This window comes from Dendroctonus ponderosae, unplaced genomic scaffold (genome assembly GCF_020466585.1).
Source record: "Dendroctonus ponderosae isolate FM_Combo_2020 unplaced genomic scaffold, Dpon_F_20191213v2 Dpon_F_20191213_4, whole genome shotgun sequence".
Taxonomy (NCBI): Eukaryota; Metazoa; Arthropoda; class Insecta; order Coleoptera; family Curculionidae; genus Dendroctonus; species Dendroctonus ponderosae.
Genome location: NW_026018611.1, coordinates 6,814,975 through 6,833,829, shown reverse-complemented (window position 1 = coordinate 6,833,829; position 18,855 = coordinate 6,814,975). Strand labels below are relative to the sequence as shown.

At 32.6% G+C, this 18,855-nt stretch overlaps 2 protein-coding genes across 5 annotated transcripts in view; one reads left to right on the top strand and one right to left on the bottom strand.

Annotated features, from left to right (window-relative positions):
- Positions 1–17,493, bottom strand: part of LOC109537036 (G-protein coupled receptor dmsr-1) — a 39,454-nt gene extending 21,961 nt beyond the window's left edge. Inside the window, exon 1 of one of the 4 annotated variants that reach the window (XM_048666076.1) lies at positions 17,331–17,493. The gene's annotated coding sequence lies outside the window, so the exon portion shown is untranslated. The other 3 variants (XM_048666075.1, XM_048666077.1, XM_048666080.1) reach the window with 3 other exon arrangements.
- Positions 17,494–18,106: 613 nt separating this feature from the next.
- LOC109537046 (mitochondrial import inner membrane translocase subunit Tim13) lies at positions 18,107–18,830 on the top strand. Its single transcript, XM_019903567.2, has 3 exons — positions 18,107–18,335; positions 18,389–18,457; positions 18,581–18,830. Exons 1-3 carry the CDS (start codon positions 18,237–18,239, stop codon positions 18,677–18,679), a joined length of 267 nt encoding a protein of 88 aa, XP_019759126.1. The 5' UTR covers positions 18,107–18,236; the 3' UTR covers positions 18,680–18,830.
- Positions 18,831–18,855: the final 25 nt, after the last annotated feature.

Below are 18,855 nucleotides of genomic sequence, written 5' to 3'. Positions count from 1 at the left end.
AATCCGCAAAGCAAACTGAACGACAAATTAGGCAATACGAAAATTAAATGAAAAGAAAAACCACAACATTACGCAATTGCATTTTAAACATTAATACAATATAAGTGCTATTTATGGACCGCGTCGAGCATGAATAGTTCAAATTAATCTAAAAATGCCATCTGCATTAAAGCACATTTTTTAAATTTTAAGGTCCACACTTTCCGCCACACAGAACCGATTTTATAAAAAGCCTCGTTAATGATTAATTTTTGATTCATAAATTCGAGGCATGCAGCCAAAGTGGAGCTATTGACGGGTAAATTGCTCTTCGAGAAATTGGCTAAAGAGCCTGCTTGCCTGTGATTTTCAGAATTTAAATTATTTTTCCAAATGTGGCAAGCAAAATCTCATGCAAAATGAATTACACTGTATTTCCATGTTGATGTAAGTTTCCATTTTGTAATGGCTTTTCCAAGACTCGACTCAATAAAACCAATTTGCGTATTCGAATTAATTGTTTTCAGTTCCAGAAGCTTTGGTAAATATTTGAACATCTTAGAAGGATGCTTCGGAAAGAAATGGGTTTGTATTTCGAGAGTAGAGAAAAGTAAATATTATTGCTTATACTGAAACACTCAGGGGAAATCATAAAGCTTTTAAAATGGTATTTTGAAAAGGGAAAATCACTGAGATTTTATTTAACGGCACATTGTTGGAAAGCTAACGATCCAATTTCTTCATTGGATAACAATATTTTTCTTCCAACACTCCCAACAACTAACAAAGATTTTTTTGAAAAAAAAAATCATCATCAGTGTTTCCAATCTAGGAAAATGCTAATGCCTGCATTCATTTACATCCATCTAATGAATTGTAAATAAATATGATTGACATGGTATTGACTGAAGAAAAACGGGGAAAATCGCTGATGACTTGGGACTTTGTGTGAGAGATATTACCGAAACAAATACTCCTGCCGGTCGGAAAATTGCCAGCTGCTCAAAGCTCTCGCATATAACAACGTTATCCTGGATTTACTTTATCGTACAAAATTCAATACATATATACAACATCGGACCGAACCCCGGGAAATTGCCAGTAATTACGAGAAAATCAGATTTTGCGGGATGAAAAAATACGAAATTAGTGTTGGCCTCAATGTTTGACTCCGACCTCTACTTTGAAACCTTTTTGCGGATTTTTACTTCTTCTAGAATAAACCGCACGATAGTAGTGGCGTGATAAAAAACACGCGTGGTTTTAAGAAACACAATCGATTTAGTTTGAAATGTTTTTAAAAGCTTTCGATTACAATCACTCATGAAAACTTGCCTAATAATTAATGCAGGTCAATTAATAAAAATTAAAAATGTATTTAGAAAAGCGCTGGATACCGTCTGGATTTTAAATATTTAAATAGTTGTAGGTCAGACCAAATAATTGCGTTTCAGCACACGCTTTGCTTAAAACACGTAGGTAAACAAGAGATAATTATTCTATAATACCTTTTGTAATTATCCTTGTCCAACAATGAACATTTTCGTTTGATTAGCCCTGACGTGACCACAACTGCCACAAATACGTTGTATCCATTACGGGACTATCCTGTATATTGCGTGTAATGATAATGCTGCGAGGCTTTGTAATCTATGTAAAAGACTAGCCTAATTAAATCGAGACTAAAAATAAAATATTGTCGGTAAACGTAGTGGGCGCTCGCAAAACAATGAGTATTTCATTATAAAGTCAAAGGTTGAATGGAGAATTGGAAGCAAAATTCCGTTAGTCCTCTTTTCCAACAGATAAGAACGTCATTGCTTCAATAATAAGCAACTTTCATCTCAGCTCGTCTTTAGGCTTCATACATTTTCCACATACAATTGAATTTTGAATTTTAAATTGCTTGAAATCGGTTAAACGCGAAGTTTCCGCTTTGCGAAAAAGTTCCCCCTGATAACAGCGTAAGCAACAATACGCAAAGAAGCGATTCAGCGTTTTCCACGAAAATGCGAACGCCAGGAGATGGGAATTATTTGCCATTCTCCAGTTGTGATATTAATTTGTTAAGCTTTATATTTTACAACTTAGAGGCCGTATTTATTTACTTAATGCTTTCTGAATTAAAAGTGTCTCTCTCTGGATAGAGATTCGCAGAATAACTTAGATTCTTAACCAAGTCTGGGGAAGTTTTGTTTTCAGCACCATTCTTGACTATATTTAGAAAAGTCTAATTAATCGACCAAGTATCAAAGTAGACTGAATATGAAATAAACTAAGCTCCAATTAGAAAAGGAGTCAATAGTAAATCAAGTAGGGAAAAGCGCTGAAATTTTTCTGAAGATTTGAGACTTTGTGACATTTACGGAACAAATGTTCGTTGCCGACTGAAAATTGCCAGCTGCTCGCAGCTGTCGTATATCAGAACGCCAGCGAGGATTTATTTTATAATACAAATGCCTTCAAAATATGAGACATAGGAAAGAACTCGAGAAAATGACTAATACTTAGGAGTAAATTAGATTTCCTTTTGCGGAAGGAGGCGAAATCTGTTTAGGCCCGACTGAGTATGCGACACTGATTGAAACCCTACTATACGTTAATTCGCTTCGATCATTTTCTTTTTGTCACTTATCTGGATACCCAGAAATGTCCCTTTTGATAAATCTGTCGCTCATTTAATAAATTATTTACGGCTCCTTCAGATACCTTAATCTCTTTTCCGTTTTATTTATACGTGAACGGTTCCGACGATACACAAGCTGCAAAAATGAACCGAAAGTAAATAATTTAGTTTTTCAACTATTTTTCACTTTTAAAACACTTTTTTCCAAGCCTAATCTGTATAATGGTGAACATGAGTTAAATTACCCAGACAGCAAAAAATACAAAATCACGTGCTCTTTGGGAATTTTCTGCTTGTTCAAGCAAAATTCAAAGCCACGCTTTTTTTCGAACAATTAAAATGCTCTCCCTTTTCAGCGTCGCAAACATTCTCTTCAAATCTCAAGTGGTTAAGGTTATAAAGTTAATTATCGCTGTTTTGCAATTACAAAAATCTCTGAACTAATGTTTATTATTGCTCTGAGCCGTCTCGCGCTTACAAAACAGTCCATCAAATTGTATTTGGGGAAAACATTGCAAAAACGCCAATCTAAAATTTTATGTTAAAAATAACGGTTCCCGATTCGCAGGTCATAAACTGGTTATAAATACTTTTTGCTCCACTAAATCATATTAATTCTTCTATGTGGACTTATCTATTTTTATGCATTTTTTAGTACTTATTTTTGCTAGAGTGTATTAAACACCAATAAAAAAATACTTTCAACTTAAGTGTATTTCTAATATTCGACAAGTCTTTTACGTAAATCATCACTTTTGAAATGAACTGACGAATTGGCGGAAAAGGAAACATATCTTGCTACAAAAGAAAATCCTTTTCTCGGCCGTAAATTCTTTCTTATGGAACCGCTATTGAAATGAGTACTGTAAAGGTTAGTTTCCACTATTCCCCAAGACATTATAATGCGCAGGATGGATTTCATAATTTATCTGCTAAACCTCCTCTCTACATGAAGACAGCTTTTGGCGAAAGTGAGTATTAGCAAGGTATTTAGTCATCTAAATTCATAATCAGTCTTGACGCAAGAGTTAAGTACACTGAGGTTTCACAGTAATTCAGCACTAAGTAGCTAAATTGAATTTGGATTTTATTTTTAATTGGTTGATTAATAATTCGTTTTCTGGGGTTTTTAATAAATTCGCTTCAATATATTACATTAGTTTAACAAAAACAAAATTAGTTTATTTTAAAAAGTGTTTAAGCTTAACCTTCGATAAATAATGTGGTAGGGTCTAAACCAGGTCTGTTTCATTGGTGAGTTTGGTTTCGAATTGAGTGGAATTTTGTCAACATAATAAAAACTTATGGGTCGTTATTTTCATATTTAAAAGAATAAATTAATTCAGTCAATGAATGCAAGGCTTTCGAGCAAGATAAAAAAACGGCAATTAAAAATAAAACTATTTTAAGATTAAGATATAAGACGATTACGAGTTCGGTGGCAATAACCAATTTCAATTTTGCGAACTTTGAAATATTTTATTCCAAAAATGTCATTATGCAGGATGAGCAAAATGTATGAACATAATAATAAAGTAAATATTAATAAAGTGAAGCTCTAAATTGTAAGTTAGGATTTTTCCTAGTGGAAAGTGCACCTGTTTAAAAATGTTCATTTTAAAGTCAATACAAAGTCGGCAGCAATGAGGATCATGAGCTATTTGAGTTCAGGAAAATTGTGAAGTTTCGAAAACCAAGTGATCTCTATAGACTGAAAGAATGTCAAGTGGCTGCTTGCTCTGGATTAAAAAAAGCCAATTTCTAGAGCAGATAGTGCACTTGTTTTCAAATATTCATTTTAGCCCATATTTGCTAAGAGAATAAAAATGCGGATTCGGTGATATTTTCATAAAATTTTCAAGGAATTCAGTTTTACGTGTCTTCGATCCTTGCTTGCGTTAGATTAGCAGTTAAAAACTTTCCAAGGAGAGAAACTCTCAAAACTAAAAAACATTCAAATATATTTTGCATCAAAAATAAGGATCCACTGATTTATTGAGCCGCGTGCCACAAAAAGACCCGATCAACGCAATTTAAGTAAAGGGTAACGAGCAATAAATTCACATTTATTCGAAAACAATTAAACTGAAAAACATTTTTTTATTTATTATTTATGCAAATCAACGATCTGAAAATCAACTGTTTTTGAGCCATCTAATTCCCAAAAAGATGCATTTTGTTTTAGCGATCTTTTAGCAATTTCTACGTTGAATTGACCTTATACACACGCTCTGATTTCATATATGACCTGTAACATCTGGAAAAGATTGTCTTATACTTTTATGTTTTGACGAAAATCAGTACAACGTAAGTAAATCAATTCAAGTTCAAATACTTTTGAAATTACTTTTTAATTGGATTTTCAATCTAAGATTGTATTCTGAGGCTAGAGGAAATATGAGCGGGTTGAAGGTTTCAAATAAAAAATCACAAAAAATATTTTGACTCAGGATGACCAATGGAGTGGCTTAATTAGCTGTTTGCTTTGCTTGCTGCGTAATACTTTGCTTAGCAAGACAAAGGACTAAATTAAGATATTTTTTTACGCGCCGCGTATATTGAAAAAAATATACCTATTTGTTGTTATTTGCTATACTGATGACTACAAACACTTTACCTTCTCTGGAGCCTCTAATAGTAAAACATACTTGATTAAATTTCCTTATTGACTGATAAACATTTGTAACATAGTTTCCAATACATTAGATAAGTAATTGCCGAGTATGTCCCAGGACGCCGTTACATTAAATGAGACACGTATGCGACATAGGAATTTCACACGGTAATTTGGGCTTTAAGTTACACGAAAATAGACCACAAAGTTGTAATTAGACGCGAAACTCTTGGATCCAGGCACCTTCTTACACAATGGCACAATAATTAAAGTAACGCCTTCTAATTTCCTGTGAAAAGTCATAGCTGTCTTCAGCCAATTGCAAACACGTGCTAAAAACGTTTGGTCTTTTGGGAATAGGAGAGATGCAAGATAAACTCAACATTTGGATTTTAATATTATTTGAAATCTAAAAATTCCTTGTTTGCTATGGCATAAAAGGAACGTAAAGGAAACAGTACATGAGCTAGATCCAATAAATTTTCTATATGTACCTTCGCAACAAGATTCCGTCACATATATAGATATTGTCTTTTATTCAACTTTCTCTTGTTGGATATCAGCTGTAGAACTGAAGCTGCAGAAGCTTAAAGGGGGAAAAGCTGCATGAGAACTAGCCAAAAATTGAAGATCAAAGAAACTTGGAGCCCCAATCTGGAAATCTGTGCCATGTTTATGGGAAGCTGTGCTCGGAGCGACCAAACGATGCAGTAAATTGCAGCTAGAGATTTTTGAGAATATCCAACCGAAATGCCGCACATAAATCGTGTTTGACCCGGATGTTGAAATCAAAGAAAGAGTTAACCTTCTGAGGAAGCCACCCAACTTACAACGTCGATATTTTGCTAGAAATATTGTCATGACTTCACCCCAATATAGAAAAAATAAGTAACAAGTCAAATATAAATCGCGTAAATCAGCTATTTTATATTTTCTGTTAAAAGAATGTTATAAACAGCATAATAACTTCCTAGAGGACAGAAAATTATTGAAAGCTTGAGAACTTATTGGTAAAACTGGAAAAAGCAACAAATGAACCAGAAAAAGTGTAATTAATTGGCAAAATTACAACTATTTACATGCAATTTAGATCATTCATATTATTTATTCATTGATTCGTATTTTTAATTAAAATTTTAATTTCTACTTTTTGATTTGCTTTGGCTTTTCGACGGGGAAACAACCCCTGTCAAACCTAAATTGCTCTCGTGCATCAAAATAATGAAACAAGTTTACATTCGAGCGTGGTGTCTGGTAAAAAAACCTCAATCGATCATTTTTTCAAATCTCAAATTTGATGCGTTTGTGTAATAACTGCGGATATCAGCGGACTATAAAAAATGTTCCTTTCCTTATAAAGTTTCACACACATGATATAAAACATTTTTTAAGTACAACATCAATAACAAGCCAATATGTTCAACATCTTGAATCTTTGAACTGTATAAAGCATTTATTTTTACTGCAAGGTGAAATATGATTGGAAAACTTTCCGTTCCGACAATAAATGTACTTTTATATTAAATTTTGAATAAACAGGATTTGCCCAATTCTCATGGCATCAAAAAATCAATCAAACTGATAACCGCAATGATAAAGCAAATGCCCTCAAATATGTATTACAACTTTTCAATGTCAGTTTTGAAATTGATACAGATATGTGATATATCAATGGAGCTTGCAGACGTCCATCAGAGGCGCTTTAACGCATTTTCACTCGAAAGCTTTGAAGATAACAGGTGCGACAGGAGCAATTACTAATTATATTTTCAGTAATAGAAGTGATTAACCTGCAGTTTGTTAACATACTTGCTTAAATTGACGTAGGGAAAGAATATACAGAGCCAAATAATTAGGATATCATAATAAAGTATGCCACTAAACGAATAACCAATTATGAATTAGAACTATAAAAGCAAGAATCGATTAGAAACGACAATCTATAAAAATTTATTATCCGGTTATTCATGCTTTGAAAATAGATAATTGAACCTACATGTTCAGGGATCATCATAAAATGTTATTGTAAATCTCCTGAGTTTAATTTTCTTGCTTTGTTACTTGATCGTTACTCTAAAATGTATTAATATGAGTTGTAATAATACAGAAATTCAAAATTGGCGTTTTTCTTTGAAAGAGTTACTTGCGGCGGAAAAATTGTTTTTGTTCAGTTAAAACTCGTTAGGCATAGCTATTACCGATTATTTTTAAATGATACAATGTTCAATTGTAAAACTTTAGTACAGCTGAATATTATATTAAAATTAGATTATACTTTGCTTAAATTTGCTTTAAATATCCAATTTTCGTGCGAGTTTTGCTCGCGAGCTCTTATTTGAAAACATGTGGGTTCAGTCAATCGAGATAGAACTCTTTACTCGACCCCTTAGTGTTCACTTTCTCTCTAACGAGAGCGTTTAGAACTTTTTTCATCATTGCCATACATTTTCCCGCATTTTATCGCACTAAAATGTACATTTAGACTATTCAATTTTGTTTCTTTAATTATTTTTCCGCTATCAAGAGCGTCTTGTATAACACTTCTAGAGGAATAATGCTATTTTTAACCACTCTGTATATTAGCAGCATAAAATATTGCTGAGTCAAGAAATGCTGAACTGTTAGACACCCCTAGACTCCAATTTTCTAAAGTGTTAACTGTAATTGATGGATATTCTCGGAATTCATTTATTTCTTGTAGATCTTGTTAGAAACAATTTGTCTTTGTTTTGAATGATCAAAGTTTTAGAATGTATTCTTCGGTCTCAAGATGAGGATACGGTTCTAAAATTCGTTGTCCATTGTATAAAAAAAGATTTGTTCAGTTGTCTTAGTTTAAGTCGCTACATACTTCATAGGGATGGTCGGTATTTATCGTAACCGCTAAAATAACAGTGTTCCGGACGTGAACCTGTAACCGCCGTTACACTTTGCCAATTTAACTGGTTGTTTTTTGAACCGTATGGTAAACCCGTAAAAGTGGTTCTGTTGGTGCAAAAAATTTAAAAAGTAACATGATACTTTTGAATCGCATTTTGGAACCTAATACCAAAGTGAAACTGCAACATTGAAACCTGTCCCAGAAAAATAATAGTTAAACTAATTTTTTACTAAAGAATAATAACAGCGGTTGAGTTGGATATTAATGCAATTTTAACGCGACCAGCACCGAGATAAAGCATTATTCCAGCCCAGTGCCAGTAAACTTGGTCTTTTTATTAAAACGTACACCAGAAACAAAGGGGCGTTACGTGAGAGAACTGCTATTACTTATTAACACTTGGTAAATTCGGTCACATTTTCTCTTTACATTGAAAATGCAAGCAAATCAAGATGTTTGTTTTGGGAAGCCATTTGCAGCATCCACTCCAAACCAGCCGCACATATATACCACAGAATGAGCAGAATTGAATATGCGCCATTGACCAGACAAAATGTAAATAACACTTCTGCAGTATGTGCTCTGGTTACCAGAAACTATTAATTGCGCCACAGTGTTAACATCAGTTGATTTTTTTCTCTTCAGATAAACAGTCATTAGGGACTTTTCCATGGCTTTTGTTTTGCATTTGCAAGAATAAAAGTAAAACCCTAGTAAGTTCGTACTTTAGTGATTATTTCACTCATCCATAGCAACGCCATAGGGCAAAAAAGGTATTAATAAACGGTAATTCGATAATTTTCAAAAAAACTTACAGCGATAATTTCACGTCGTCATGGAATCATAAAAAATATCACTGTCGACTAATTTATTTAAAGTGATTGATGTCAAATATATTCTGAAATTTAATTTTTAATATTTAATTCGAGAAATAATCTCACTAAATACCACTCGAGCTCTAAAATTAACCATATAATTTTTCACGATTGCATGTTTTCCATAATTTCACGAGTCCGAAGGACGAGTGAAATTTGCAAGGAAAACATGCCAGAGTTACCCCCGAAAATTAATTAAAAAAAAACGTATTTCCAGTATTATAAGGAAAATATTTGCATAATAATTAACGGGCCTGCCCTAAGTGCAGATTCAGCACCTTTGGTCTATTTTTAATTGGTCTACTTCCAATAGGATTACTGAGATAAAATAAATGTATTGCATTTGTAATTTTTGTCTGAAAATTGCCATTCTTAGTTCTCAAGTCCTGTTTTCTATTATAAATGTGTTTTTTCATTCTCTGTCCGTAAACATATGAAAAAACTCCTGCTTGAAACGAAATGTGCACTTTTCAAATTGCGCTTTTTTGTAAAAACTGCTATTTCAAAATTATTTGTCTTTTTGAGCTCTGCCTATCGTTAAAGAGAAAAAATAAACTTAAAAATCACCCAAACTGATTATTGTGATACCTAAGATTTGATGCAATGCAATATAATTTGCAAGTTGTTTGTCTAAAACTGAACATTTTATTTGTTATTCAGTTCTTAAGCATTTTTTAACGTCAATGATTGTCCCAACATTTTTTAAAGTTTAATCAATTTCCCTTTAAAGCAAATGACACGTAGTTTCAATAGTTTCAAAATAAAGTCAGAAAAGAAAAATGAATAAAAAACAAAACCAAATTTTCTGAAGAAACTCGTTAGGCAAAAATTGCTGTAGGTCCAAATGAAAACCCGTCTACATGCAAAATAAAATCCAAATCCCCCATAAACTCACTCAGCACACATGTATTGCCAGTAAAATTCAATCGAAAATCGCATATTCTGGATAAAAACTTACATAACTTATCATCACATAGTGAAATAAGACGATTGGCAATCATTTGGATATTTTAAGGCAGACAATCTATATTCGCAACTGACCTTGCATAGATGCATCTCATATCCTGCGAAAAACATTCTAATGCACTTGAAACCAACTTGAAAATGTCGTTTTTTAATTCGTGTTTCAAATCGAACTTCGCAAGCCAACATATTCCCGATCACTGAAAAAAATCCCAAATGCACTGACGCAAAATAAAATCTTTGGAAAAATAAGTGTTTAAAGGTGGGTTTGAGCGGAAAATAATTACGAAGAGGTTTGTTTTCGATTGGCAGCATTTTAGAGGTGATTTTAACTAGCCAAATTGAAACCAGTTCAGTTTTGTTGGTATTTGCATAAATTTGCTGTCATAAGTTCGAGTAAACCAATTAATTTGAGATATTTTGAAATAGAAAAACCACATATCACATACTATAAATTTATTAGAAAAGTACGCAAATAGAAAATGCACCTTTATTTACACGCGGCCGGAAGTTTTCCTTGTCAAAAACATCCTAAGCGAAAGCAACTTTCTGGATAGTTGGCACGTCGAAGTAATTTTGCCCGCAGCACAAACACAATTAAACATGTCATTAACTTAAATCACAACTGTTTTTATCATCATAATCCGTACCTGTCACTTATCAAAGGCTGAGTTGAAACTAAAACATTCATAAATTATCACCCAGGTAAAAACAATTCTCGACTTAATGAGCAGTGTTAAAAGGTGCTAAATAATTTAATTGTGTGAGCTTTTACGAGCTTTCGTCTTGACCTGTTGATGCATTTTATGACTTTGTACAAACTGAGAGACGATTTAATCAAAATCACCCTCTATGTGCACATGTTTATGACCAGCAGAGTGGACATTGGAAATTAATTCAAGGATCAAACAAAATATTGCACGTTGTTTATCAACAAATCGCTGTTGAGATTCGATTTCGAGAACCTATCGCAAAGTGCCACTATAAATAACGTAATTAATATACGCATATAACAAATGAAAACAATTTAACCAAACTTAATGGTTTACCACAAAGTGAAGGTTTCTTTTTTATTTTATGCAAACTACCCACAAGAACTGGCTTTGCTTGTTTCTTGAAAAAAAAAATAATTAAAGCTTTATTATTCCCATAAACCACGAGTTTTCCCATTATTATCCTGGTGTTTGAAATTTCAAAAGGAGGTTAAAAAGATTACTCATTTTTAATTGCCGATATTAATTTGATTGGAGTACGTAAGTCGTTGATGAGATTAAAATCATGTGCTTTCGATTTTGCAATTATTTTAACAGTGATGCAACATACCTATACACCGTAAGTATAACAAAAGGGCAATAAATTTGCTAATTTTCCACTTCAAGTTGCGTATTAATTAAAAAACAAAGTGCTCGTCTACTTGGGTTATTAATGAACGTCGTTAGCTCATGAAACAAATATTTTCACTCGAGCATTTTACTAGTACGTTTTCCAGATGCTTGCATACGATTTTACTTAAAAATGTCCATTGGAAAAAGTAACGTATAAGATGTGACGAACTAAACAGTGGGAGTTGGCCAACCTTTTCAACAAATAAAAGTGTCGCCTTTACTACCCTTGGATATATTGACCCCAAATCCTACGTGTGCATTGACTTTTTTAAAGTACTTCTTTCAATAAGTTGGTGACTGCTCTTGTGAAACTTTTAGCAGCAAGGAAGACAACCACTCCTAAACATACATTATTCAAAACGAAAAGTGCTGTACGCGTTTCCTTGCCACTTTACAATAATGATCAGTTTATTGAAGAGTCTGCTAGCTTTTATTTCAACAGCGTTCTATCGCTAAAACATTACATCAGAGTGACTGAGTCCGGGTCTAATTTGCTACATTTTCCCGTAAATATTGAGGCTTTTCCTGCACCCATTTTACTGCCAAAAATATTCGTTTTTTATTTTTGGATATGGCATTCATTTAAATATGCTTGACATGGGAAATCCTTTTAATTAATTAATTAATCCACCCCACATGTGGGAAGAAGGGCGGGTTGATAAAAATGCAATTCATTTGGTGGGTGATGAGTTCTGTACAGTCATTTTTTAATTTTAGATCTATTACCGAGTCATTCATTTGCTTATCTGCTAAATAACAGTCAACTTTTTCTCTTTTTATTAACACTAATTTAATTATGAAACAACAGCGAATGAGCTTCTGAGAAACTCCATCAACTCTTCCCTTGAAAAAATATAATAATAAATTACACGATATTAAAAAAGAACTGATAAATTATAAAGATTCACAAATGTCTTCAAATGGCATCCTAAAAAATACAAATCTTCAATATTTCCAGGAAAACGCAGATTAATAGAAACCCGTCAAAACCTGATTGAATCAGTAGCTCTGTTTTGCCTTTTTTTAAGTCACAACACGGTCAAAAACCTTTTAGTAATATTAACACCAAATGTACTTTACTTGTGTCCGATTCGATATCCGCTTTTAATGACGAATTTTTCTACATTCCAGTTCGACTATTTTCAGTTTAGAAACCGATTGATTTATATTTCATCACACAAGCGATTAAAAGTACAAAGTTAAAGTTTTACAACCACACTGTAATTACACGTATCTAATTCTCTAAACACATTACACGTGTGTAAGTATAGTACATGCCAAACAAGTACCACTTACTTGTTTGTTCTTTTTAATTGTAAGCAATTAGAGATTTAAATTGATTTAATTTGTTGTCGGTAATATTATAGTTGCCTTCCTTATTAACGCTTGTAATAAAATTCTATTGGAAATCTTAGTACAAGCAGATGAAATAATTCGACCAGGATTAATATCCTGGAATACTCGGATCGTTTAAGATTCATTTAACCCACACAGTCCGCACACCTACATGTTTTTCACATAAATACATTCCTCCCAAAAAATCTAATATTTACATTTCAACGTCAAGTTCTGCACCAGATCTCGAATTTGAGTTATTGCTTGAAAAGATATGGATGCAAATACACAGTTTCAAGAATATTTTTGGAGTTTGTGAGTTTTTTATTGACATTTTCCTTGTTTTCACCTAGTAAATCATTTTTTGGGGGCTTATAAAGGTGATGACTACAAAATTTGCATTTCGTTTTTTCGTCTCCAACGCCTAACTCAAACAAATAAAATTCATGCAAAGAGAAGTTCCTCAAACTTTTAAAAGTTTTGCTGCATGTTAATTCACATTTTGCTTTACTTAAAAAAAATGATGTGCAGTTTTCATCCATAAATACAGTCGAGAAACTTAAATATTTCAAAGAGCTCTGCACTGCATACTATTTAGTTATACTAATAGACCGTTTTACTATAATTGGTATCCATATTTGGGTAGTCTGGCCTTAAAATGATTGATTGGGGTAATTCATAAGCGTACGCTTGAGTATTATGTACCTAAAAGTCCACAGCTTGCATAGGATAATATTATCAAAATGTAATTTAATTATGTCTACACGCAAAATGTGTCCAGAATATCTTACGGTTGACAGCAACAAAGTGGGTGAAAAAAAAATGATTAGAGCTGTATGCATCATTGGAAAAAGGCTCAATATATTTTGAATCAGTTGGAATTTTTCCTACAAATAAAGACAAATATATACACTTTAAAAACTGTTAGTCATTCACTGATCTGATGCTTCAACTCTTACAATACCAGATTGAGAACGTTAATGTTTTGAGAAATATCGGCTAAAGACCAGTCGTTCCAGTCTTGAATATATAAATTCTTGAAGGTGAAACTTAAAAGCAGTTAAATCAGGCAATCTAGGTGGCTTGTACATATTTGTAGTTACGAAATGTAATTTAGTTTTATAAAATATGTTCACATATTTTATAATATATTTAATATGACTACGCACCGTATGGCTTATTTGATCTGAGATTTTGAAAATCGTGCAATTAGTTACATATGAATTGATTCGTTAAACCTGGATTAGATAGAGAGTGCAAATAAGGATTAATGAAATATGTCAATCAATAGGTCATAGGGTTTCTAGTGAGTAAATCACCGAAGTAAATAATGGAAATTAGAATAGCAAAATTGGTTGAAGCTTTTCCTATACGTTAGAAATTTGTATAAAAAACCATATCTCAAAAGGGTAAATTTTGCATCCAGCTCTACTACATTTACGCATTTGTTGATTTTTGAAAAAGCTGATGTTGGTTATAGAATAAATTTAAACTTAAATGCTCATCATATGTGTTCATAGGGAAATCACTCTTGACTTGAGTTTCGGATGTAAATATTCACCCCATATTATGTAGGCTAGTAATACGCTACGTTTATTACTATAACTATTGTAGAAAAAATTGTCGATTGACAAAAAGCGTTCACACGAAAAAAATTAAAAATTAACAGGTTTTTTTCACACTTCTACTCGGCTGTGATTCTGAGGGTTTGCAATTCAAGAATCATCTGAAATGGTTAAATTAACGGTTGAAATATTGAAATAAAGAAGAAAACATTAATAAAATAAATATATCTATGAGCTTCAATGTATTACTTAAATTAAATTTTCGATTTTACGAGTAACATTAAAAAAATAGTTTTTCATGGTTTGTTAACTTCATAATAAAGTACATAAATTAATTATATAATCTTGGAAAAATTATTCCGATGTGCTGACATAATTTTTTCAACCAGTTTCGACCCCGTATATATAAAAGTGCTTTGAGTCAACAGACAATTTAATGTAAAAATGAGCGAGTTTACCAAGATATATACAGGGTGCTCCTTAATGATTTTTCATTATTCTTATTATTTAACTACGTCGCCAAACTTCAAGAGGTGATTCTCTGAGTAATTTTGAAACTAATCAAAAACACTATTTTACACATTTAAATGTGAAAAACCAATAGGAATTTGGTGAAATTTTTATTGCTGAATATTATAAGTTTTTTTTTCATATTATCCCATGAACATGAAAGTGGGTTTTATTTTTTACCTCAAAAACGAAGCAAAATATAAAAAACCGCAAACCGGCAACCGACAAAAAATTTATATTTTCAGTTGCTTAACCCGAAAAATTACAAACTTAAAAAAATCAATAACACACATTTTCTTTTGAAAAATATGGACACGCCTTCCTCTGAGACGTTAGTGTGCTAAATAATTTTAGTCTATAGGTACATTGAAAAATTGGAGCCTCATTTCTGTAAATACCATTGCCACACTTAAAAAATTATGAGAAAATTACAAAAAGTTATTTACAAAATACGTTTTCTTATTTAAATTTCAACCCCCTGTATATTGATAGGGAATCAGTTCAGGACGTATACTAATATAAAATTTTCTTCTTAAAATCACTCATAAAATATTAATAACACCCTGTATGAAGTCGTGAATCTACGTTCTATTACGTACTATTCTACGTGGGAATGTATGGTTCAAAATGATCCGTTTAAACCCGAAATTAATTGCTTAAATTTGCATTTTTTAACCTTAAGCAATTCGGACGTTTCCCAATTACTTTAAGTTTCTGGAACAATTAAAAGGCTTTTGATTTATTTATTCAAAGCGGTGCTTTCAAGGAAGACAACTCAGAAGAAGATGAAGAAGCCAATCATAGGAAATACTCTGAAAAATTGAAAATAATTGCTCATACTTGAGTAAAACTAAAAAATATATTAGTGTGGAAAAACATGCGCCTTTATTATCCGTTCAAGGTTTTTTTTAATTGAAGTTAAAATATGAGCGAAATAAAATATGAAACATAATTTTAAAATTACAGAGCAAAATAATAAATTTAACCAAATTTGCGTTAAAGAAGGGTAGATCATTACAGAGTATTAATCTTTTTGTTTATTTCAATTTTCTTAATAAATTAAACCATTTTTCCAGATTTCAAGGAAGATTCGATATTTTCGGTGAAAAAATAAAATTTGCATCCAATCTCAGAATAAAAAAAATGCTAAAAGTTAGTTACGTTAATTTAGTAGCTAAAAATGCATTATTGCGAGTTGAAATAAATCCTTTGTGCATTTTTGAGAGACGAAAGTGCAGCTTCATTGACATCGTGATAAAAAGCAGATTTTAAAATATTAAGAAAAACATTCCATTCTGTAGACTTTGCAAATAATTACGTACTTACCAAAGTCAAGGTATCTTTAACTCGGTTTCAATAACTAATTTTCATTAAAAGTAGCAGTTTGAATCATGTTCGCTACACTGGCGTTTTTGGAAACAATTTGCACTAATTCCCTTCAACTAAGTTTTGCACTTATAAAAAAATCTACTTGTGAACGTGATAACAGCGAAGTATATTGTGTAAATTTCACGTTGTTATTCACTTTATCTCCAATTAAGATGCGTAAAAATTTCGTCAACAATACGAGCAATATTCAACAACTATTTTCCGCGCTTGTTGGAGAATAGGAGACCGGAGGATCCATCCTAGGTTGGAGACGCACGATTGAGTCTGGTTGCCATCCACATGTTTTCAAACCGAAACAGAACGTTACGCATGCCGCAATGAGGGAGAATCCAGCAGGTTGGAGGAATAACCGCACTGACAGTGAACTTGCTAATCAGTGGTTTTTTGCCAGAACCATTCAGACCAGGAAGTGAAATGAGGATAATGTATTCGCAAATTGAAACGCTGAATTTGCCTCCAATGCTCACAGCGGGTTAAAAATTAAGTTCTCATTTGAAGTCGATGAGGAAAAAATCCAGACAAGCTAGTTTTTCTGGTGGAATAGTAATATTGAACTAGTTAATCTTTTTAAATGAATGATACTTCATTTTAGTGCTTCCCTCTCTAGCATATACATCTTTTCTTCTTAAATATTGAGTACTTTTTACCTAACCTAACGTACCTCTTAAATATTGAGTACAATTTAATTGCCTGATAAGATTACTGCAAATGGTTATTGTGATATTTTTCAGACAAGCATGCAAAACCGTCATCGAAAGCGAGTGCGATTTTATACAGTATTTTGTTGTTTTTCGAAAAAAATGTATAACTATGTCTGGCTCCCTCAATTAATTACAATCAGTGAATCTTCCTGTCCACCTGTGTTTAAAACAATGCTGTATTAATTACTTAAATAAGCCAAAGTTGACCAATTTAGCTAAGTAAAGTAGGTTTAAACAGACAATAAAAACTCAATTAAACATGCGCCCATTCCTGGCCAAAAAGGCGAATCTGGTAAAATAATAATTCCACTTAAAAACTGCTCAGCTGCAAATGTTTGTCCAGAAAATGTATCATTGACAAGGTGTAGGAGAATTGCMAGACTACACGTTCGAGAAATCGTTCCAAATGCKTATTCTGTAGTMAGTGTTCACCATTGTGAGTTATTTTAAGGCCTTCAAGTACCAAGTTTAAACCCAACAAYTAAAAATTTGAAAAATAACACTTACCTTTAAAGCTGCAAATTTCCGTCTCCATTTCCACCGTCGTAGTCCTCAAAASAACAAAGTAAACTTCAAAGATCTTTGAAGTTCGAAGAAGACACTTTAAAGTCGGAAATATTCACTCATAGTAAAAAGTCGGCGCAWGTCAATTTGAACGCCACAACCGTCAGATTCATTAACCTTCATCATTAACATTCATTCAACCACATTGAAAGTCAGATTCTTTATAATTTGAAAAATCGCGTTTATGTTGTGAAAATTACACTTACGACTGGCAAAATGCAATAAACGGTAAAMGGAAACTTCCTTTASTGRAAAATAAGCAAGRTTACGCGCAGAAGTAGYAAAAATYMGAAATMTTTTGAAAAACYTACGGAGCGAAAGCCACMCAGTCTCTACTATCAATCTTTAAACAATTGACTATCTGGMCYAAATGAYGTACAAAACTASCTACTTTTGAACTCTSATGCTGATAGGCATASATATAGTTAGAATACGTTTTRCTTTKACAATAGTCTCCGGAATGAKCTTCATRGGTTAAATTTAKGTACATTTTTATTTGAATTATCACAGAAATATGAATGAAAATCTCATGCTGATAGACATTTGAACTCTCATGCTGATAGGAATAAATATAGCTAGAATGCTTTTTACCTTTACAATAGTCTCCGGAATGATCTTCATGGGTTAAATGTAGGTACATTTTAATTATCACACAAATATGAATGAAAATCGTCAAACGTAGCCACTCGCGACTGACGTCACGAAATTTATACCGCAAACGCCTCAGTRAAATTTTCTGTGAACTGTGAACATACTCCTGCGATTTACATAACCTAACCTTCTAMACAGATAACCTCAAATCCTAAACTCACGGCTAAAGTTAAGACAATCCGAAATTAAATCTACATTATGGACAGTGTGGCAAATTTAACTGGAGCCCAAAAGGGGGAACTCATGGATCAAGTTAAACAACAAATAGCAGTTGCAAATGCCCAAGAACTCCTCACAGTAAGTTTCATTGAGAGTACAAGTCTTGTCACTTAAGCTTCGAACTTTTGCAGAAAATGACTGAAAAGTGCTTTAAAAAGTGTATATCAAAACCAGGCACATCTCTGGATAGTTCAGAACAGGTAATTATAATCCGGTGTTAGTTGAACAAAAGTTCAAAGTACGACTGCAAACCCTGAAGTCGGAATGGGCAGAAAATTTCTAGCAGTATAAGAAAATTTGAAACGTTGGAATTATTTTTTTAGAAATGTGTAGCAATGTGTATGGACCGATATATGGACTCATGGAATCTCGTTTCAAGAACATACGGTATGCGAATCCAGCGTGAAAGAACGAACATGTAATAAAAATCTGAATAGTCATCAAGCATGTGTTCTTTAGTCTAGTTAGTCTACAGATTGTTTTTGTATATATGGGCGTTTTTACCATTTGCCTATGGATTATTTGTTAAAATGATGACACATTTATAGCAGTGAATTAAACATTTTGAGTATGTCGGCTTATTTTAATAAAATTCACG